At 34.2% G+C, this 25,200-nt stretch overlaps 1 protein-coding gene across 2 annotated transcripts in view; it reads left to right on the forward strand.

The window, feature by feature from the left end:
• kiz (kizuna centrosomal protein) overlaps positions 1-24,727 on the forward strand; it is a 54,500-nt gene extending 29,773 nt beyond the window's left edge. The window contains 6 exon segments of one of the 2 annotated variants that reach the window (NM_001098390.1): positions 6,012-6,177; positions 6,713-6,775; positions 8,147-8,233; positions 10,221-10,278; positions 20,964-21,007; positions 23,004-23,380. In NM_001098390.1, the coding sequence (NP_001091860.1) occupies positions 6,012-6,177; positions 6,713-6,775; positions 8,147-8,233; positions 10,221-10,278; positions 20,964-21,007; positions 23,004-23,107 (522 nt within the window). In that variant the 3' untranslated portion in view covers positions 23,108-23,380. 2 annotated transcript variants of the gene reach the window in all.
• The last annotated feature ends 473 nt before the right edge of the window (positions 24,728-25,200 follow it).

Below are 25,200 nucleotides of genomic sequence, written 5' to 3' on the forward strand. Positions count from 1 at the left end.
TTCAAGATATTTCTGCAAACAGTTCAGCGCAAACAAATAAAGCACTATGGTAAACGAAAACGCATAGTGCCATGTATATGCATTGATTAAAACTATGATTATATGTGAAATAAATTGCTAAAAATTGATTAATAAAAAAATAAATTAATTAATAAAAAAAATTATATATATATATATATATATATATATATATATATATATATATATATATATATATATACTATTATTATTAATAATAATATATATATAATATCATTATTGTTATTATTAATAATATTATATTATTATTATTATTATTATTATTATTATTATTATTATTATTATTATTATTATTAATAATAATAATAATAATAATAACAATAATAATACACTAAACATAAATATGGATTGTGGTGATGGCCAAAGATTTTGAAACAATTTATAAATATATTAAAAAATAAATTATATATATATATAAAAATATGTATATATTAATATACACACACACATACACACACAGTTAAAGTCTGAATTATTAGCCCCCCCCCCCCCCCCCCACCTTTAATTTTGTTCCCCAATTGATGTTTAATGAAGAGAAGATTTTTTTAACACATTTCTAAACATATTAGTTTTAATAACTCATTTCTAATAAGTGATTTATTTTAAGTGATTTATTTTATCTTTTATTTATTTTATATTTTTCAAGACACTTCTATACAGCTTAAAGTGACATTTAAAGGCTTAACTAGGTTAATTATGTTAACTATGCAGGTTAGGGTAATTAGGCAAGTCACTGTATAATGATGGTTTGTTCTGTAGGCCGTCGGAAAAAAATATAGCTTAAAGGGGCTAATAATTTTGTCCTTAAAATGGTGTTTAAAAAATTTAAAACTGCTTTTATTCTAGCCAAAATAAAACAAATAAGACTTTCTCCAGAAAAAATAAATATATTATCAGACATACTGTGAAAATTTCATTGCTCTGCTAAACATCATTTGGGAAATATTTAAAAAAGAACAAAAAAAATCAAAGGGGGGCTAATAATTCTGATTTCAACTTTATATATACAGTTCTTAATATACAGTTATATGTACAATTATTTTTCTTATTTTACAAGTATTTCCCAAATAAGGTTTAACAGAGCAAGGAAATTGTCACAGTATGTCTGATAATTGTTGACTATTTGCCAAGTTTCCTTTCATTTTAGTGCCGTGTTTTTCTGACCACAGTCTGCAGGCATCTTCAGACATTTGTAATAACAATGCCTTGTGGGCGTGGTCGCATTAAAAGTAATGAGATCAAACTAAGAAACTAGACATAGCATTGGTTTTGTACTGATTACTTTATCAAACAATGTTTGTTTTAACATGCATAGCTGCATTTAAAAGTAGACACTTTAAGCTTTCTATAGATACATGTCTCATATGTGTGCGTTTTGTTTTCGTGAAGTTTCAGCGCATTTTACTGACACGCTTCTAAAAGCAGTTCACGGAGAGAGAAAAGAGAGATTGCCCACACTGTTTTCCTTATTTTGCAAAAGCACACACGTTTGTTGTTGTTGTGAGTGTACACAACAAAAAGTAGACACATAACAGATTCGATTGATGTATTGATGCTATCTGTACGATCAAAACTGTAAGCGTAATATAGATGCATTGTACAGTGTATTTCATGTAGGCCTATGTATTTTATTCTTTTTATATATGACATTTTATTATGGTGGTATTTAATGAACAGTATTTTGGGGGGGGGGGGGTTACAGGTTGATGGTTGATTTTTGGTTAACGAACGCCAGTTGTTGTTAAAAAATATATTCAAAATGGACAACAAAATTATTTTGGGGTAAAGTATTTGCCCGGTCCAGTGTGCTATTTTACTGTACCACTGGGGAGTAGAGGATGTTTGCAGCATGAACCAGTACAGAATAATGACGTGTGTCGATGATAACAGGTCCCCTTTAAAGCTTCAGTTGTTTATTCTAGTATCCATAAAACCTTTTTTTTATGTTTGCAGTGTTCTATATAGAGGTGTTATTATCCTCAACAATGAAGTACTTATGAGAAAGGAATATCTGTTGAATAGTATGCACCTGGCCTAGTAAAATGACCTCATCTTATAAATGTATATAGGCTTTTATAAAAGGTCTTTCCTAGTGCCAGCTCCATAAATTCCAGCTTTTTAAATTTCTCTACTTTTTTAATGAGGTCATGGGGGTGGTGATGCTGTCCTGTTGCTATGAGTCTGTGTCACGTGGCATTTGACTTGTAATAATAATCTATTGCTAAGATATATATTTGACATCTGACCTTCGTTCCTTGTCATTATTTTTGAGGGTTTCCTTGGTTTCCGGGAGAAAATATCTGATTTAGTACTCATGTACTGATGATATGGATTGTTTTGGTACTTGTGGTTTAAATGTGGTTTAATTTATGCTGTATATCTGTTATTTTCAGCTTGATACAGAGAAAGCTAAGCTCTGGATCTGACCGGTAGATGAACACTCATAATCCAGTTGTGTGTCTGAGGTTTAATTGATCTACCATAATCATTGCTATGTGAAATTGCAGCATTTTTTGAGCTAAGAGCTTTATAAAATATATAAAGTTTTTAAGTCACTTTTAACTTTTGTAGTTTATTGTTTGTGGTTTTTATCCCTCTGATTTGATATACCTTTTATGTGAAAAGTTTGGTCATTATTATTGTGATTTAATTGTAACTTTTTTGATAATAGTCTGTATTATATAATAGATTTGTAAAATGTAAATACATAGTAAACTGTATTAACCTGGAATTAAAAAAAGAATGTATGTGTATATATATATATATACAGTTGATGTCAGAATTATTAGCCCCCCTGAATTATTAGACCCCCTATTTATTTTTTCACCAATTTCTATTTAATGGAGAGATTTTTCCAACCCATTTCTAAACATAATAGTTTTAATAACTCATTTATAATAACTGGTTTATTTTATGTTTGCCATGATGACAGTAAATAATATTTTGCTAGATATTTTTCAAGACACTTCTATACAGCTCAAAGTGACATTCAAAGGCTTGACTAGGTTAATTAGGTTAACTAGGCTGGTTAGAGTAATTAGGCAAATTACTGTATAACGATGGTTTGTTCTGTAGACAATCAGAAAAAAAATAACTTAAAGGGGCTAATAATTTTGACCTTAAAAGTTTTTTTAATGAAATTAAAGATTTCGTCTAGCCAATAAAACAAATAAAACTTTCTCCAGAAGAAAAAATATTATATATAATATTATATAATATTATATTATATATATATATATATATATATATATATATATATATATATATAAACATAATATTTCCTTGCTCTGTTAAACATAATTTGGGAATATTTTAAAAAATATTCAAAAGAGGGCTAATAATTCTGTCTTTCACTGTAAGTATATGTATATTAGTGGTGGGCCGTTATTGACCTTATCGTGCTGCTTTAACGCGAGACTCTTATCGCACGATAAAAAAAAATATTGCCGTTAACCTAATCAATGTTTGACACACCGTCAGGGCTCTGTGAACTTGGCTTTGCGAAGCAGCATTTTCTGTATGTACGTACATCAAAGGCAAGTATAAAATTGCTGTTTGGACCTTACTGTATGTAAGCCTACAGTTCAAAATTCATGTTTAACTAAATAAGCAGTTAGTAAACACAAGTACATCTTATTGAACATAATTTATTTTCATCACCAATTATCTTAGTAAAGGTGACGTGATGTCATAGTAGGTAGTGTTGTCGCCTCACAGAGAGAAGGTCACTGGGTCGAGCCTCGACTGGGTTTGTTTGCGTTTCTGTGTGAAGCTTGCATGTTCTCCCTGCATTTGCGTGGGTTTCCTCCGGGTGCTCCGGTTTCCCCCACAGTCCAAAGGCATGCAATACAGGTATATTAGGTAAGCTAAATTGTCCGTAGTGTATGAGTCTGAATGAGTGTGTATGGATGTTTCCCAGAGATAGGTTGCAGCTGGAAGGGCATCTGCTGCATAAAAAAAATGTGCTGGATAAGTTGGCAGTTCATACCACTGTGGCGACCTCAGATTAAGAAAGGGACTAAGCCGAAAAGAAAATGAATAAATGAATTATCATAGTAGAACAGTTTCTCAAGCAGTTTGTGATGCATTTTTAAAACAGTACATGAGCCCCTGGTCTAATGCACCACCTTGCTTGAGAAACCCGACTCAAATTATTTGGGTAGCACACATATTCCTTCGGCAGAATTCAAATGAGCCATTTTAATCTAGATTAATAAAAAAAAACCTATGCCTATGTTATATATACATAAATATATATAATTCATTCATTTTCTTGTCGGCTTAGTCCCTTTATTAATCCGGGGTCGCCACAGCGGAATAAACCACCAACTTATCCAGCACGTTTCTATGCAGCGGATGCCCTTCCAGCGGATGCCCTTCCAACCCATCTCTGGGAAACATCCACACACTCAACCATACACACACTCATACACTACAGACAATTAAGCCTACCCAATTCACCTGTACTGCATGTCTTTGGACTATGGGGAAAACCGGAGCACCGGGAGAAAACCCACGCAATTATTACAGTTAAAGTAACTAGGTTAAATTTGATTTAAATAAATAACTAAAATATTAATTTAATATTTTGGGTGTTTTTTTTTTGTTGTTTTTTGTTTTTTGTGCGTTTGGGCAAGTTTTGGACTGCTTTTGGGCTAGAAAAAGTCAGCTATATTTAGCAACACTGACCACATTTACACAAATCTTAGTGACAATAATAGTGGAAATGGTTAAAGTAATTTTTTAAGCATTTCAAAGTTATTTTTGGCAGCACGGTGGCTCAGTGGTTAGCACTGTCGCCTCATAGCAAAACGGTCACTGGTTCGAGTCCTGGCTGGGCCAGTCGGCATTTCTGTGTGAAGTTTGCATGTTCTACCCATGTTGGTGTGGGTTTTCTCCAGTTGCTCTGGTTCAAAGACTACAGAATACACAAGACATGCCACTCGTATATTTTGAATGGGGAAAAGTGTAACGGTCAATATCCTGCATGAAGCTCACCCTACTAGTACAGGAGCCAATCATCGATGGTTATAGACTGACGTTTCTCCAGGGGCAAAAGCTCAGGCCAGATGTGTGCTTTTACAATAGTTCGGTGGTCAATAAATGCACTTCACTAAATGCTTCACTGTCATAAAAAATATATCCGAATAAAGCTTGAAATATTTGCTTTTAAATAAACCAAGTGCACTTAAAATCTTTTTTGTAATCTGTTTGAAACAAGCGTAAGGTACAATCTGTCCTATTAAAAGCACGTCACATGACAGCAACTACTCAAACACCACAAACTTGTAAACACTGAGTCGCTGTCATTTCTGGAGGAGATTTACCATCAAGACCAAGTTGTGGACTACATCAGAAGACCAACTAAATCAGACAATCTTTATTCAGAGGATAGTAATGTGTAGAACGGCCATAAATGAAGGTGGTGTTGTGATCTTGTTCATTTCGAGTGTGCTGCCGCAACATGAAAATATTCAGATTTTGTTTGATTTAGACGTTTAGAAACACAACTTAAGAGACAGAAGTTGTTTAATTTTATTGGTGGTTCCAAATGTGTTATGTAATCGTAAGTTTGGCAAACAGTTTTGGAGAATTAGATGTTTACCCATTATGACAGAATGCCTGAGCATACTGCCCGAGAGGTGTTTCAAAGATGGCCGTCGAGTGAAATGACTTGCTTAAAGGGACTCCCCCTGAGTCCAAAGACATGCAGTATAGGTGAATTGGATTAGCTAAATTTGCCGTAGTCTATAAGTGTGTGAATGTAAGAATGTATGGGTGTTTCCCAGTAATGAGTTGCAGCTGGAAGGGCATCCGCCGCATAAACATTTACTGGAATAGTTGGCGGTTCATTCCTCTGTGCGATCCTTGATAAATAAGGGACAAAGCCGAAGGAAATTTTTGAAAATTTCTGTTTTTGATTGGTTCAACCCTGGCATCTGAATTGAGGGTATGTTGTCTCTATCATTCAGGCAGGAAAGCTGTTGAAGAGACTTCTGACCTACAAATCTGAGACCCATTATCCATCAAAAAGTGAATCGTCGTCATCTTCCAGTTTGCCTTCTCTTCTAAACGACAGTGTAGAGATCAAGCCCGCCAGGCCTTCCGGAACAAATGCTCAAACTGGCGAAGAACAAGGTAATACGGCTATTTGACTTTTCAGATTAAGCTGGCATCCCCAAATTTGACTTGTCGCATATTTCTGTTTTAACGCATTCAAATGAGTATTCTGTAATCCACATATCGTCGAGCAGTTTAAATACACACAAGCGTTGAGAGCTGTGCTCAGTCAGACAGAACAGATCAATGAGAAAAAGTGAGAGGGACGCACCAAAAACCAGGCAAAACGCATTAATGGCTGAATTTCAGAGCTAAAGCATGGACACATCAGCTCGGTGGCTCTGTTCTGATGAAGGAAGAGGGGACCTCGAGTACTCGCAGGATGCCAGAGCTCTGACCCTCATGAGAATACACTTTTGCTCAAATCTCATTTCTGACAAAGCCAGCCAGCCTTCATTCTCCCTTTAAACCTTTCTCAATCAGTCCTGCTGTTCAGATTCAAAAAGCCCCCCCTCACCCCTCCCCAGATCTCTCTCTTTCTTTCTTTTCTCCTCCGTCTCACTCTTCCAGCATCTCTCTGAGCTGCGCTTTCCTTCTCTTTTCTTTGTTTCAGAAATTCAAAGTGCTGAAGAGGACAGTGCCGACCAAAGCCCAGTGGAAAGTATTCCTATTAGAGGTAAAAAGGCAGATCGAAGAAGCGCCCATTCGGGAGTTCTTCTGTGCCTGTTTTGTCTTTCTCCTCACGCAGTAGATAATGGGGCTCCCTTTTTTTCCCAACTGGGGAGCTGTGAAAGGATGATCAAGGTGAATCAGAGGTCAAAGTCCCACCTGAAGAGTGGAACTGTTCGTCTAATTATCGGCAGCCAAAACAAACCCGTCTCTTTTCTTCTGCCCTAGGTACGGCTGAAACTGAGATTCTCAGAGCGCATAATGCGGAGGTTTAATTGTCCGCCGGCCGGGTTGGGGGTGCCGCACAAGATCTGTCATTGGTTCTCATTATCTGCTAAACAATGCCAGCCAGAGGCAGACTTAAAAAGACTGGATGTCAAGGCATCCTTTGAAAAGCCTCGGGTAGCAAGTCCCAGCGCCAGCTCAGAAATGTAAAACTATCCATTATTCCACTTGGCTATTTGATTTCAAACTGTGCCTTTCATGCGCAGGGCTAGCCCAAGAGCGCCACGGAGAGAGAAGTCCAGCTTCTCAGTGCAACTAATCAAAGGCATTATGGTAGTGGAAAACCGCCTCTGCTGTCCCTGGCTGCTTATGAGCTGTTTACAGGCAGCTAATGAAGACGGCGTCGAGTTCTGTTGCCTTTCGTATTACATCACTTCGCTATCATCAGCGGTGGCCACGTCTGAACCGTTGGCCTTGCACCATCTACATCCGCGTTGCGTTGCGTTGCGCTGCGTTGGTAAAGCCAAGCGCCGAGCACAATGCTGTTTTATGTATATGGCAAACAAAAAAGGGATCCTTTAGATGCATGCCTATATTTTGCAGTCATTACGCTGGGAGAAACAAACTAAAAATAAGGTGTTTGTTGCAGCCGTACGACAAATATCAGGATAACGAGATGCTGGAATGCATTTTGTCTTTGGGGGCATAACCACTTTGCAGTTAGTTTTTCTGTTCACTTTCGTCATTTAAAATTGACACGCTTTTTTTTTTCTCTCACAAGCCATGCCTTTTTATTTTTATCTGTGCTCATTTTCAAAAAGTATTTTAAGCTTGAATGCTTGCTAGTTAAATATCTCAATTTCCAAAGCATGTAAAACATGAAAGACTGTATTTTAAATGGAATCCTATAAGACAGCGCAGCGACACAAGGCTTTTTTTTTTTTTTTTTGAGACGGCAGGCTGTTTGTGTGTGTCTGAATTAAATCAATAGTTTAGTGCGGGCTCACTCTGTTTTTAACCTCTTTGCTCATCAGAGGCCTTAAAGAGCTGATGTTGGTTCATCAAATATTAGGGAGCTGGAAAGTTGGAAGTCGGGGTCTTTAGCAAATATTTGACTAGCTGCTTATTTTTTACTTTCTCTTTTTTTCTATAGAGACCAAAGCATATCAGCTGCTTAAACAATCTGTGGCACAAGAGAGGCACTGGAGTGACTCGGAGGAGGAGGTTTCAGAGCCACCAGGTAACGGGACATTATGCAAAGTGTGACAAAATGCTTCATGTGTGTCTGCAAAATATAAAAATGTTTTATTTAAAATAAAAGGCTTTGGTCATATATATTTATTTTTTTTATATTTTTTAATATTTTCCAAATGATGTTTAACAGAGCAAAGAAGTTTTCACAGTATGTCTGATAATATTTTCTTTCTACTGGAGAAAGTTTTATTTGTTTTATTTCGGCTTGAATAAAAATTAGTTTACATTTTTTGGTCACACTTTACAATAAGGTTTATTAGTTAATGTTAATTAATGCATTTACTAACGGGAACTAACAATGAACAATACATGTACTACTGTATTTGTTCATGTTAGTTAACGTTAGTTAATAAAAATACAGTAGTTCATTGTTAGTTAATATTAACTCATGGTGCATTAACTAATGTTATTAAGCATTGACTTGGATGTTTATAATGCATTAGTAAATGTTCAATTATGATTAATAAATGCTGTAAATGTGTTGGTCATAATTAGTTCATGTTAGTAAATGCATTAACTTAAGATCCTTATTGTAAAGTGTAACCAATTTTTAAAAACATTTTAAGATCAAAATTATCATTAGTTATCAAAAGCTAAAGAACAAACCATCGTTATACAATAGCTTACCTAATTACCCTATCCTGCCTAGTTAACCTAATTAACCTAGTCAAGCCTTTAAATGACACTTTAAGCTTAATATAAGTGTCTTGAAAAATATCTAGTCAAATATATATTGTCATCATGACAAAGATAAAATAAATCAGTTATTAGAAACGAGTTATTAAAACTATTATATTTAGAAATGTGTTTAAAAAACATCTCCCTGTTAAATAAAAAAAATAAATGCTAATATTTCAGGGGGGTTAATAATTCTGACTTCAACTGTTTTATTATTGTTAAATAAGAATATAATAAATAATGAATCTATCACCATACTATATTTATTATATAATTTTGAATTATATACACTATTTTGTGTCAGTAGGGTTTTTAAATGTTTTAAAATAAGCTTATCGTGCTTAGGCCTTTCACAATAATCAATATATCGACATATCGCACAACACATGGACAAGACGCATCATTATTGATGCAATATTTATTTCGCCCATACATAAAAACCAATTCTAGCAAAATTTAAACTGATCGTGCAACATCTCTCTAATAGAGGCATCCATGTCAGTATGGTTAAAAAACTCTATAGTATTTAGTTTAAATTAAATATTCTTGAGAATAAAATATGTTGTGTTCTTTGGAAGAGTGAACATCCATTGCGATCATATTACATTGTCTTTCTGGCAATATATAATGAGTGGCATAAAATGGTTGTTTATCGCGATGTATTTTAGTGCAATATATCATAAAATAAAATAGAAAAAAAATAGATAGATTTCGTGACAGGTCTAATCCTGCTTATCAAGGCTGCATTTATTTAATCAAAAATACAGTACAAATTGTAAAATTGTGAAATGTTATTGCACTATAAAATAACTGTTCATTTTATATTTATTAATTATATATATATTATTATTAATAGTAATAGTAATAAAAGCAATAAAGACTGGAGTAATAATTTAAGTTGAAACTACATACTATAAGAAAGCAGTTATTTAAATTTTTTATAAATATTTAAACATTTTTGGACATTTAAAAAAAGCCACCTTGATGAACAGAATATTTTCTTTTAAAAAATCATGAAAAAAAAAAAAACTGACCGCAAACTGGTAGTGTAATTATTGTAAAACTTAATAACACTCTTTTTGCAGGAGAATTTGTTTCAAGCTGTATGTAAATAATATATATTTTTTGCATTAAACTCTTCTTTATCTGTTCACCTTTTTGCGCGTTTACTATTATATAAACATCAGGATTATGCAAATTAATATCACATGCCTATTATGCCTTTTAATATTGGAGTGTAACCGTGTTCCCTTGCCTTTCTCTTTTTGATTTAACGATTCATTGGTTATCCAAAGATGCCCACAAACTGGAGAAGCCTGAGGTACAGCAGGATATTTTAACACAAAACAACCGGTATGTACTGACGAAATGTTATGCATTTAAAAAAGAAATCCATTTGTCCTGTTTTAATAAAAACACCAATGCGCATCTGTCCTTGAAACACTCTTAGCATCATTAACACAAGTTCATGTGGGAGGCATCAGTCAAGCTGTATTTTTATTCCGAGCTTCCTCTCTCATCACTGGCATTATTTGATTGCTTGGGTAAATCAGGACTTATGACTGATGAAAAAGGATCTTGAGGGGACAATGTTTAGTTTTTTTTTAGTTCACACAATCAGCTAAGACACACAGCCCTCCCAGCGGTTGCCTCTCCTTTCGTGAATCCATTAGGCCAGGTAATGGATGGGTAAACCTCGTGAAGAGTAATCGGCTCTGATTTTCACATGCTTTTGCGAGCATCACGCTGACACAAGGGTCGAAAGTCTCCCTCTCTGTCTCTCTGTCTTTTTTTTTTTTTTTTGGCTCTTACTTCTGCCCAGTCTTTATGCCCACTCTTTGACCGCCTCCCCTTGCTCTCTCTCTCAGCTAGTTTACACTATTTGCAGACGAAAGGGTATAATGATGGCACTCTGACAGAGCTCTCTGATGGATGCCACAGTCTGCCCAATGAATGGCCTCATTAATAAACATAAGCCTGCGTCTGCAGTGCGAGATGCTTTTGGATCATCCCAGAACCTCACAGTCACACAGAGAACCCTGCCGGAGACCCTCTGTCAGGTTAGAGGTTGTTTAAAGCTCAGAGCAAAGACGATGGAGCTTTTGCTTCGCTTTCAGGTGAAACATTTTCCCCGCCCGTGTTGAAGAATTCCTCTTGCCAGTCACTTCTTGCGCTTTATTGCCTCTACAAGTACCCTGCACTCGAGCAGCAGTAGAAACACTACATGTGCTGTTCCCCGTCCTCTCTCCTCTCGCGCTCTCTCTTCTCCGTCACTTACTGCTGTCAGTCTGTCACTGAGCCGATGGGCACATTAAAGGACCTGCCGCTTCCCTCCGCAACCACAAAATATCGCATAGCGAAATAAAATAAATCAAGTGGCGTAATTATGATTTTTTTGCGCTTAAGCCTGGACGTAGCTGAAGAATCGCAGTTTAAAGCAGGCGCTTTGGTGCAAAAAATGCATTTATGGGCCTTTGTGCGCCTCCTCATTATGTGTTGGGGCTGATTCATTAAGTAATTGGTTTGCAGTTGTTTACATGAGTATTAAGGCCCCCTATTCAGCAGTCTTTGAGAGATACATTGTGCAAATGTTGCATGTTATGAATGCCCAATGAGAGGCGGGGGGCCAGGCCTATTGGCCAAACACCGTGCTGGGCTGAAAGGACCAGAGAAAAGCATCAGGCGCTGCTTTGCATAGCAATGACTTGCCCATAATAAGCTTTCCAGAATAAATGCATGCAGTCCATACAAGATGCAAAGAGATACTCTTAACACATTTATGTGTGTTCATTTCACTATTATAGCACTGAAGAGAATTGGGGTCTTTCATATCCACCCCCGTTTTCTCTTTTTTTTTTTTTTTTTGATTCCCTTCTCTGCACTCTCCTCTTGCCAGCGTGCCATTTTTTATTGCTAAATACTTTTATGGAACACAGTGTTTTATTGTATTCTAATTCCGAGGCTGTGCGGCCGGCATTTGTTCCGCCTGTGTGTGCTGCAGTGATTCAGGACGAGAGAGCTGGAGTAAGCAGCTGCACTCCATGTAAAGACCTCTTGTTCCTGCGCTTTGTTTAAGGCTGCATGCCACAGCTTCCTCCTCTTCAGCCGCTATTGTGTCCTGTGCTACTGCCGGCATGTAGCGCAGATCTCGCTGCGTCCCCGCTCATATGCTTTATAAAAAAAGAACAGGTCAGGTGTAATCATCATCAACAATATTTCATCCATTTTTAAGATACTAATTGGGAAACAGCAGCAGGATTTGATGTATTATTCATCATTTTTATAGGACGGTTCACTCAAAAATGAAATGTACTAATTATTTATTTACCCTCAAAGTGTTTGCAAACCTTTATTTTGTTGTTGGTGTTGTCGAACTCATAATATATATATATATATATATATATATATATATATATATATATATATATATATATATATATATAGTATCATTATAGTTTGTTTTAATAAATGTTTTACAATTTGATTTAAATTCTTTGTTAAATTATGATTATTATGATTATTATTATTATTTTTGTGTGCAGTGTTATTATAATTTATTTTAATTCTATATGGTTTCAGTTCACTTTTACTTTAGTTTTAGAAATGAAATAAGTTTGCAATACATATTTTGTTTTCAGAGTTTTTTATTATTCAGAAACTTTTTTACTATTATTATTGTTTGGATTTTAGCAAACTAATCTAAAACCTGCTGCTGGTGGAGCCTGTTTTTTTTGTGTTGTCTGGCAGTGAATGAATGTGTGGGCTTGCTGGTGTAAAGAGGTTGGCGGTAGCCAGTGGGGGTCACTCTCTTTCTTTGTGCCTCTCTCTGCTTTGTCCACCAAAAAAAAAAAAAACTAAATATTTTCTGTTCACATAACAAACATTCATTAATACACTCAGACCAAAAATATGTTTCCTAAATTTCCTAAAATATTTCCATACAGAAAGATTTAAGAGTAAATGCAGTGACCCCATTCCCTTGGGGTGGTTTTAAAGAGCAGCATGTTCTCGTGTAGTTCTAGTTGATAACCAGCTGAGGGCAGTCGTATTTAGTCCAGCTTGAGCTCCTACGTGACAGGGGCGGCCGGTGAGCTGTAGAGGGCGCTCCCACTGCTGCCTGATGCACAGCTCTGATCACTGGTCAATCAGTGCTGTTGCGGGTCACTGAAGGGACCGGTGTAGGAGGCGCTACTGCTGCTTTGCGCAAACACTGATCCAAAGAGCAGAGGCTATTTGCATAGCTGTGGAGGCGTATAGATCTTCATATTCATATGCTATATCCTCGTTTCATATGTATATCCTTTTATACTCGAGAAACATACATTCGGTGTTGAAACCAATACTTGACAATATCAAGTTCAAGGGATAGTTCACTCAAAAATAAAGGTTTAATAGCTGTTTACTTAAACCTTTATGAGTTTTTTTATTCTGTTAAGGACAATATAAGACATTTTGAAAGAAGCTATCGGGTTACCGGTTTCTAGCTTGCTTTAATATATGTTCTTTTCTGTAAAACAGAAGAAAGAAGTCAAACAGGTTTTAAACAAATAACAGGAGAGTAAATGAGGACAGGATATTCAGTTTTGGGTGAACTATATTTATTTAAATTGTTTTAAAAAAAATCACTTTTATAATTGTATTTAAAACAATTTTGTGTGTGTGTTTAATAAATATTAAAAAAATGATTTTAAGTATGGCAATATGTGTGTTTATTTGACATTGCATTTTTTCTAACTTTATATCAACAAAACATATTCCATAAGGCAAATTATTTATATGACACACTTTTATGACAGCAAAAATTATACAGTATGTGATCACTAATTATAAAATTATAAAAATCACTTTATTAACAATTAATTCTGTTGTCGTTAAATAATATAAATAGCAACATTTTCTTTATAAAACAGATCATTTATTCAATATAACAAAAATAAATTAGAAACACTGAAGTAGTATTTTCTTTGATTGTACTGTAAATATCTGTCTTTCAAATGTGAATATTTTTATAAATATATTGCCACAATTATAAACATAATAAATTTACTTCATTTTGTGCAATTAATATATATGGCAGTATTTGTATGTTTATTTGACATGGCACTTTTTAAACCTTATGAACAAAACATATTTCTAAAAAAATATCACACAATTAGAAACACTAAGCAGCATTTTCTTTAAATGTACTAACTCTAAATATCTGCCTTTCAAATTAAACTAACTATTTTCCTCTATATTTTTAAATATACTGCCATGATTATATATATATAATCATAATTAATTTTTTCCTTTTCTACACTTATACATAAATATGTCAATATGTATCTCTTTTGCCTGACATGACACTTTTTGACTTGAACAAAACTTATTTCAAAAGGAAAAATATGGAGTAAATCTAGGGCCATATATACTTGCAAAATAAAAGAAAGTTTTGCAAACTAAAAATAAAGTATTGAGCAAAAAAATAATAATAAATGCAAATCTCAGAAAATTATGTTGAGAAATAAAATTAATTTTGCTAACAAAAATAAAAAACTGCAAAGAAAAAAATAAGTTTTAAGAAATAAGAATGAAATTTGCTTACAAAAAAAGAACTGCAAATAAAAATCAAGCAGTGCAAAAAAAATAAAAAATTAATAAATTGCATATATTCAACAGAGAGTTTGCAATGTTGTTTTTACTTTGCACGTTTACGACATGCCCAGACCTGCCTCTATTTACGCGTCATCACCTGGAAACACATTATCACTGAGGTGGTCTTGCAGCCCAGTAGGCCCAGGCCTGCCGTAAATGCCCAAGTTCCCTTGACTCCGCCCCATTGTCAAATCAGGGCCACAAAGTGAAACTCGCAAAATGAAAACATCATCGCAAACTTACGGTTGACTAAAAAGCAAATCAAAATAAGCATTGCAATTGACTGGACAGGTTTTGTAAAGGCATTGAAAAGTTTTGCTAATAGATATAGTTTTTTATTGCAAATATGTTATTTTTATTTTATTTTTGTTCCTTTTTTTGTTTGCAAATTGCACTTTTATTTCTCAAAACTTAATTTCCCTTTGCAGTTCTTTATTTTTGTTAGCAAAATAAATTTTTACTTCTCAAAAATGAATTTTCGCTCTGCAATTTTTGGAGATTTGCATTTTTTATTTTTTACTCAATACTTTATTCTTTGTTTGCAAAACTTTCTTTTATTTTGCAAGTAGATATGGCCATAGATTGACTGAAAAATATCGCTATGACTCGGGCTGCACAATATTGGAAAAATCTGATCTTGCTATATTTTGGTTTTTGCGCTATATATTGATATACAAAAATACTTTCGCCAGATGGCTTAAATAGCTCTGTTTGGGAAAAATCATTTATTTAGATTGATTGAGTTGATTTTGTAAATGTGTGAATCTGGTATTTTAAAAAAATGAACAAATTGCAAGCCAGAATAATTATAATAGAGCAATAAAAAAAGAAAACAGTGCTTTATGTTTCCAGAAAGTCAAACAATATTTAGGTACAGATATTTAATAATGAAATGTAACATAACACTGTATAGTTGTCATTGTATTAATAATTCAGTAAAATTATTCTTCATGACAGCATCAAATGCTGTACATTTTTGTGTCCAAATTCTTTAAAATCTCTTGAAATGCCTTTAAAAAACTTGCAAATAATTAGGTTTCACTCTGTTATGGTTATATGACTTCACAAATCTCAACTGTTGTACTGATCAACTATAATCCCTCAACATTGCATTTTTTTGTGATGTGACGGGTATTATAAAAAACACTTTCATAAAACAATTATTTTTTTGTGTTTGTGTTCTTGTTTAATTGTTTAATTATTATAACAAATAGTAAATCAGAAACACTAAGTAGTATTTTCTTTAAATGTACTGTCTTTTAAATCTGAACAATCCTTTTCCCTCTGTATATTTAAATATATTGCCATGATGTACGTATAAACATAATACATTTACTTCATTTTGCACACTTAACAAAATGTCAGCTTATTTGACATGACACTTTTTTGCTTCATGAACAAAACGTATTCCGAAGGGAAAAACACCACTGTGACGCACTTTCATCAACCACAATAGCAGAGCAATAATCGTACGTGATCACGGGTATTATGAAAATCACTTTGCCCAGACAACAAATGCAGACTAACCGCAGTCTATTTCCATGAAGCTCATTCCTGCATAGGATGCAGAGAGACGTCTTTTATTCATAGCTCAAATATCATAACAACAACCCACACACCCCATATATTAATGTATCAAATGCTGCCTAAAAACGCACAGGGCCACCTTTCATCAAATATCGCAAATACATCCAAATGCTCCAAACAATGCGGAACAGAGGCAGAACGGGAAAAGTAAACGTCGGAGCAGAGGGAAATAGAGAGAGAGATTGCCGTCAAAGCAGTAATTTGCATCATTTTACACATTACGTTCACCTCTGTGTATGAGAAGCTGCCAAACAGTGGCCAGCCTTGTCTTACATATTCAGATCCGTCGCCTCAATTAAGTGAACCTCAGTGCAAGATGAACTGGCATAAATGTTTATGGAAATGGAATATTAGATTGAAGGGTCAGTGGCATTCACAGCTCTCTATGGTAATAGTGTCTTGAAATCAGACTCGTCACTGTCTGAAGTGGCTCAGCTGATAGAGCTTTCCCATGCCTGGCAAGTTATAGAAAGGAATGGCCCTATTTACCCACCCAAACATGTATTTATTATCCAACTCATCATGAGTAAAGGGGGAAATTTGCTTTGTGTGGAAAGAGAAAGGCCTCTCATTGTCTCCGCTTTCAATTTAAAAAGAGAAAGGAAAATGGAAAATTAGAAGAATGATTCTTGGTTGTTAGTTTATTCCACTTTCCAGACTATTTAGTGTTTTCTTCAACTCCAGAAAGCGTTTTTAATCATAATCTTCTGTTTGATGTCCTTCACCAAACCTCAGTTGAAGGGTAAGTTTATAGATCAGACCAAACTTTTTCCGAATTTAATAACACACTGTAACACCCAACAGTTACTTTTATCAAATGAAATGAGTGTAGTTAATTTAAAATTTACTGAAAGTTAATTTTACTCATTTGAAAAGAGTTTTGAACTCAGTGTGGAAGGTAATGAGTTAATTAAAAACATTATTACTTCTAATTAAATGAAGTAAGTTCACAGTACTCGTATAGATAATTTTTTTAACTCAAATGGTTTGTAGCAATCAGTTTCCTCAAACGGTTTGAGTTGCCTTTACTTATTGGGTTTTACTGTACTTAAATTGCTTCATTTACTAAAATGTATTAAGTTCACAGTACTTATTAGGATTAGTTTTTCGAATTTAAATGGTTTTTTGCAATTGATTTCCTCAAATGGAGTGAGTTACCTTAACTTTTTGGGTTTTACAGTGTAACAATAATAATTAAAATCAAAAGAGTAAAAAAGATATAGCATTCATAATTGTTAAAAGCTCAGTGGTTAGCATTGTCATCTTACGTCAAGAAGGTCACTGGTTTGAGTCCCGGCTGAGTCAGTTGGCATTTCTGTGTAGAGTTTGTATGTTCTCCCCATGTTATAGGTGAACTGAATAAACTAAATTGGCTGTAGTGTGTGTGAATGAGTCTGTATGGGTGTTTTTCAGTACTGGAATATGCTGGAATAGTTGAAGGTTTATTATGCTGTGGCGACCTCTGAAATAGAGACTAAGCTAAAGGAAAATAAATAAATGAATGTATAGATTGATACTTTTATTCCAAAAATATGAATGCATTAAATTGATTAGAAGTAGCTTAAAAATGTTATGAAAGCTTTCTATTTAAAATCAGATTTCTTGAACTTCTGAAAAGAATCTACATGTTTACAAACATGCAAAGTAGCACATCTGCTAACATTGTTAATAATAATACCAAATGTGCAGCATGTATTAAGTAGTTCAACATTTACAAATGCAATATTACAATCTAAATCTAGACTTTTAATGTGAATTAACAATAAATAACAATGAATCACTGTAAATTAATTAACTAATACATTTACTTTTAGCATTTAGTTATTTGACAGACACTTTTGTCCAAAGTGACTTACAGTACAATCTTAAGAAATATTATTAAATATGGTAATGTATTGTTCATTGATTTTCATGTTAGTAAATACATTACCTTGAATTAACTAATGGAAGCTTATTGTAAGCTTTTTCTGATACACTGTGGAATGTATAAAAATGTAATAATTCAAAACATGCACTCTATTAATTTATGCTGAGCACTTGTATATTTATTGAGAATATATTAAACAGTTCTATTAAAGTTATATCCGTTTAAATACAGTGCTCAGCATATATAAGTACACCCCTCACAAATCTATTTTTTATATTTATTTTTAATAGGAAGCTATACAATATAATATTTGTGCATAAACATTAGTCAGTACTGCGGCCAAATCTAGAACTTATCCCAAAAAAACTAGTACACACAAATGTATGTTAAATATTAAACACAAATTTTAAAAAGGGAAAAATCAAGACAAGCAAAAAAAAAAAAAAAAAAAAGTAGAAAATTTGGTTGAAATTTTATTGCTTGTAATTTTTATTTTTATTTTATTATTATTATTATTATTATTTTTGCAATATTTTACCTGAATTTAATTGTATTATCTTTTCATTTCTAAATATGTTTGGTGACTAAAATATTATTTTAATAAATATATCTGTTTAATAAATCTGTTTTGTTTAAATGCACAAAAACACATTGCCTATATTCACGGAGAAATTAATAAAAATATTTATTTTTAAAATGGGGTGTACTTAATTATGCTGAGCACTGTAAGAGCGTAATCCCTAAACATCTTTGGGAATAGAAAGATAAAACATTTAAATACGAATGAGGTGTTGCGAAAACCTGCAAAATTTTAACTGTTTTTATTTATGCTTCTTTCGATTTTTTTTTTTTTTTTTTAATTTTTTTTTTTTTTTACCATTTATTAATTTTATTGAATATTTTTTGTGTGCTCATTTATTGCACTATGGTCTTAGAGGTGTTAGATTAGTTCCAGTCTTGGCTTTGCTACAGAGTAATCATCAACATTTTGTTACATGAAACAAACACTTTTTTGCATTATTCTTGTAAATCTTATCAAGTAAAACACTGTCTTATTTTAAAAAGGCTAACACTGAATGTAATTTAATACATAACCAGTGCTTGTGCATCACTCAGGGTTTGTTGGTAGCCATGACTGCCTGACTGATTTTTGTCAAAAGGCGGAGCTGGGACAAAATTTGATGCAGAAGGTAGCCACCTTGGAAAAACTGTGTTTATGTATGTATAAAAATACATAAAAGAGATATACAGAAAATACTTAGGAATTTAAAAGTAACGTTTTTATTATGACATTTGAGCCAACTTAATTTGAGTTTCCATGAATGCAGTGCTCATTTTCATATGATCAATTTAAAGCTTTATGAATCAAATTTGGCCGACGCAGTTTGTGGTGCTGTGGCCTCACAGCAAGAATGTCGCTAGTTCGAGCCTCGGCTAGGTTAGTTGGCATTTATGTGTGGAGTTTGCATGTTCTTCTCGTGTTAACCCCCGTGGGTTTCCTCCGGGTGCTCCAGATTCCCCCACACAAAGACATACTGTATAGGTGAATTGGGTAGGCTAAATTGTCCGTAGCGTATGAGTGTGAATGAGTGTGTATGCATGTTTCCCAGAGATGGGTTGCAGCTGGAAGGGCATCCACTGCGTAAAACATAAGCTGGGTAAGTTGGTGGTTCATTCCGCTGTGGTGACCCCCAGATAAATAAAGGGACTAAGCTGAAAAGAAAATGAATGAATAAATGAATCTAATTTGTGATATGTGCAGTCATTCAGTCTGTTTATTAACCAGCTGCTCACCAAATACATAAAAAAACAACTTATTTTAACTCAAAAATCCATCATTTTAAATGAAGATGTTGCTCAGTACGTCATTAATAGCCATTTTGAACAAGAAAACAACACTGTTACCAAATTCATCAACGTAATATTGATTAGTCTACTGTCTATTCTAAACTTTGCTGAAAACAAATTCATCCGGCAGTATCTGTTTCAGAAAGCTCTTTCATGGGCTTCATATCGGTCTTGACACTTAACCCAGGGAGCGAATGCATCTCTCTGCTACTTTTTGTGTCAGCCGACTGTAACTTTGATGCTCAGCGTTTCATAAGTTTGCAGTTGTATTCTTATGAAGCCAGAGGTGAGTTGTGTAACTTGTTCGCTTTGACCCTGATCATAGCATCTGCATACATTCATCAATAGATTATATGAAACACTGGAGCTTCTACAGAGATGCTCTGGAAACAAAAAAGCTAAGCTGAATTATATGAGAGCCAACCTAATTGAGTTCAACTACGTCTTTACAGCAGCTTTGGTCAGTGTCAAGGCTGAGTGCGTGTGACTGGATTTGGCGTAGGGTCGGCGCTGCTCGCATGAATGCACATACTATTGCCGTTTTATATATTCATCCAAATCCATCAAAGGGAAGCTAAATATTTTTACTCTTGCTCTCGGCATCTTTGAAAGTAGACAGAATCAATGATATAGATCTATGAAGATGTGGAGGGTGAAGATGAAGACATTGGCATTGTTGAGGTTTGAATAGACTGAGCTGATGTAAATGAAGAGTATCTCTAGCTCCTGCATATGCATCAGTGCTGATGAAAGGCTTGTCAGGGGTCGTGCATTTACATGGAGATATGAGTGATGCTATGGGAACCCGGCGGCCCTCGGAGAGCTCTCACCACCTCCTTCAGCGCCATTACTAAACAAGTCAAGGAAGTTTATTTGGCCACTTGCCCCATCTGAAAGGGGAAATCGTGCTCTTCAGGGTTTTGGGTTTGGTGCCTAATAAAGAAAAAACAACATTTTGGGAAGAGATGATGCTGTTTCAGGAGCACTCTTATTATACGGTTTCAACATTTTGATTGAGATTTTAGCTGTTTTTATTTGGGAAACATCATTGTGTGTAGAAAACTTGCAAATCTCACAATTTGATGTTTTTTGTTTCTCACAGGAAAAGTGTAAAGACGAAACCTTTCTCTGCTGTCCAATCAAAGGGTAAGAACACTTTTGAAAACTAAAGCATGGTTTTGAGACCGGTTGCTTTTAGCTTTTGTTTTTTGTACGTACAACTCGTCAAATGTATCTAGATATTTGGGGGAAGATGTCATGCTCAGCATGCTTATTTATTTGAAAAAAAAAAAAAGTCAAATTAAAATTTTTTTTCATGCTTGAATGTATTTTAAAATGTAGTTTAACATTGGTAAAGCTAGAATTTCATTGATGCTCAGTTTAAGATTCCAGAGTTTTGCTGAAATTGTGATTAATTTAATTAGTTGTAGTATTTTTCAGGATTTTTTGAAGAATTAAAAGTACAAAAGGAAAAAATGTATGCAATTGTATATGGTATTTGTAATATTTATAATATTTTTATTATACTTTATAATATTATATTTATCTTTAAAATCTTTTTTTTAAATAGAAGTGTATCATGGTTTCCTCAAAAAAAAAAAATGTAACTATTTTCAGCATCTGGTTTATAAGGATTGTGTGACACTGAAGATTAGGGTAATTATACAGAGAATTCAAATTTGCCATTAGAGAAAAATAGTAATTGAATTTAATATAAAAATAGATCTATAAATTATTTTACTGTATTTTTGTTCAAATACACTCACTATATATATATATATATATATATATATATATATATATATATATATATATATATATATATATATATATATATTACTTGTTTAAATTACATTAAAATAAGCTGAAACAACACAATTCTTGAGATTTCATTGGGCCAACTTAATTTTTTATGTTCAATCCACAAAAATTTGTTAAAAGTGTTAACTTAATCGATTTGTGTTGGGACAACATGAATTAATTTTGTGGAACCCTGCATTTTATGCAGTGTTAGGATTGTATCTTTAGATTTTAGCCCAGCTTTTAACTCAATTTGGATAGATATTCTTCTGCAAAGATTACTTGATATACAAGTGATTATTAGTATCTTAATTAGTGGATTAAATATTTCCTTTTAAATCGTACTTAATGAGTAGTTGTTAACGTTATGGGGTTTAAAACAATTATTGTAAATAAATGAGTTACACAAGGAAGCATTTTATCACACGTTTTGTGATAATACACTTTTTTTCTCTATACACAAAATAACTTAAGATTCAGGATTTAGCTTCTAAGTTATTTAAATATGCAGATGATATGACACTTGTTGACTAAAACAGGAACTGAGGGAGATACTTTGTACTATAGTAATATAAATTTGCTTCAAAACTGGTGTAAGAGTAGTTCACTGGAGATGAATTTGAACAAAACCAAGGAGATGATAATTAGCAGAAATAAGTTGAAACCTCTGGTCCTCGGAGGACATGAAATATTCTGGAGATGGTATACAAGAACTCGGTTAAAAGTGTTGTGCATTTTAATATGTTGCCAATTAAGGAAAAGCAAAAATTGTGTCGAGTTGTAAAAATTGCCAGTGCAATTGTAGGTAAAGTGCAAAGACAACCTAATTAAATGTATTCAATGAGAATTAAAGAGAAAGCACATCATTATTGAAGATGGTTCTCTTTTAAATGTAAAATTTTAGCTCTTGCCATCAAAAACACAAATGTGTATCAAATGTCCTTTGTGCCGACTACCAGAATTTTAAATACTGGGTTTTAAGTAGGTATAGTGTTGTAATTGACTTTTTAATGTGATTTATGGGATACCATTAAACATATTGTGTTGCCTGTTTATCTGTGATATGTGTAATGTAAACGCTGATATGGTTGTGTGTTAAAGCCAAAGATAAATTTCCACTTTTATTTTAAAAAGTAAAATAACCATTGGTAGACTAACATAAACATAACATTTCTAATGTCATAGATATTTACTTACATGTTGTTGATCTTTTTGCTCTGAATTGTTTAAACTTAATTTATTTTGTCAACGTGAATTACATTTAGATCATGTTGATGGGCTACCTCATCACTGGCCCCATCACCGTTACAGAATACTAACGCTGGTATATTTTCCCTTGCAGCATTTTGGGGAGAATCTGACGACAGCAATTCTGAGATCGAAATGGCCTTGCGTCCTCAGTCCTACAACACCAGCAGCCATGACTTTGACGATTTTTACGACTGATGCTTCTCTTTGCTTGAGTTCACAGCGTGGTGCATTTTTTTAATGAGCAGTTAATTTGTTTGAAAGAGATGCCTTTATGCAAGCGCAAAACAAACAGAAATCTTCACTCCGGAATGAGTGCGACATTCCATGAAAACAAAAAGAGCCATCCTCTTTATTGTGGCCAAAGACTGTGAAGGGTTTTCAAAACATGTTGGTGTTAACCCTGCTTGAATCTCTTTAGCTGAACAACACTTGGGCCTGGTTGAAATAGATTAAACTTGGTTTTTAAAGTGATTCCTTTGCACTGTGCTGAATATTACGCATTTCAGCCGCTGCAGGTATCTGGCGGTGAGTTGGAGTGGAATGCTCTGAGTCAACTCCTATGAAAAGCCAGTGCACAATGGCCACTCCGCATGCTGCTGAAACACCTCTGAACTCCCTCAAGTGGCCGTGGCCCATTTAGGAGGACAAAATGCGTTGTGCTCATCTCAATATAGAAACAAATGCTCTCTGTGTAAAAAAGCCTTTTCGTCAGCTCAGCGCGACACAGCGTGTCTCCGACGATAGTCCACTTCACCGTTCTCCTGGCTTTCGAAATACGCTTTTGCTATATTCTTGCTCTCTCTCTCTCTGGTTGCTTTTTATACATATGATTTCTGTTACCATACTTTAACAATAAACGCATGCGAGCGCGTCACATTTTAAGTTCTCTGTTAATTCGCCCCTCTAATGGCTATTTTTAGACTCAACACGATAGTTAAAATTACGGGTAATTATGATTAGGCATTGAAAAGAGCACTGATCAAACACAGCGATATCATTACAGTAATAACGGTTGTTGTTTTTTTTGTCCCCAAACAGCCAATCAGAGATAACTACTCTAACCCTTTTTTCTAATGGACCTGAAAATAACATCGCAAACTAAAATTGCCGTGCACAGATTTGCCCATTTTGTGTATTCATAGGCATTGGTAATCTGCATGGGATCGTCATTTTGTCTGTGACTCCTGGTTCATCATTGCGCTGGTATATTTAACATGCTCGGAGGCATGTTATCCTGTAATGACACAGAACCTGCAGCGTTCTATCCATCAGTATGATTCCATTAGTTCGCTTTTAAGTAAGTTTATGAGGCCGAACCTGCGAGAGGACGACTGCGCACTCATTAGCTGTAATGGCTACAGCCAGCCTTGACCCGCACGAGTCCAAATGTGCCTGCATAATTTGGAGATTGCTAAAAAGCTCCCCTCATATAATATCTGTGTTAAGGATCATGTCAACAGATACTTGTGTGATGGGAGGAAAGCCGTGTAAGAGAGTTTCATTGTAACAACGCCATAAACACTTTTTAAAGGAACCGTCTTAACATCGTAAAAAACGAGTCAAACTTTCAAATGATGTCATGTCAAAGCAGAGCAAAAGTGTTTTGTCTCAAAGTAGTCCATGCAGAGATTTCTTTCCTGCGAAAATAAGCATGCATGAATGTCTCCCAGCAGGGAAGGTCATTAAAGCATTCACGTTCAGGCACATTCTCAATTTAAATCATCTGTCTGAAGCTAATAGTGGATCTTGCCTGATTTCAAGGCTCACTTTGGGCGGCAAATCCATTCATTTAACAAATAAAATGAGTCAATTCTGCATGTTTAAGTCTTTCCTTATTTTATGGAGAAAGCCTGTGTGATTATCCAGCTATTAACAGAGCTGTGCTTGGTGTGTATGTGTGTGTGTGTCTATGTAATTATGTACATTTTAAAGACATGTAGACAGTAGATCTGCTTGAGAAAACTGCTTGTTTTTGGCCGAATGACAAAATGTTGTATAATTATATATTTTAGATTAGATTAGATTCAGCTTTATTATCGTGCAGAATACAAGCATAGAGCCAATGAAATGCAGTTAGCATCTAACCTGAAGTGGGTTCATTTCTAACCTGAAATTAAGTGTTAATATAAAATATTGGTGGATTATAGAAACAACTGAGCTGAAATATCTAGCAATGAACCATTTACAAAAACACAGAGCATCACATTGTAAAACTGCTGTCATCCTGCCATAATATTCATTTGTAGTTTTAATAATTATTATTAATAATAATAATTAATTTGCTGCTA

Source organism: Danio rerio, chromosome 17 (genome assembly GCF_052040795.2).
Source record: "Danio rerio strain M-AB ecotype USA chromosome 17, GRCz13ab, whole genome shotgun sequence".
NCBI lineage: Eukaryota > Metazoa > Chordata > Actinopteri > Cypriniformes > Danionidae > Danio > Danio rerio.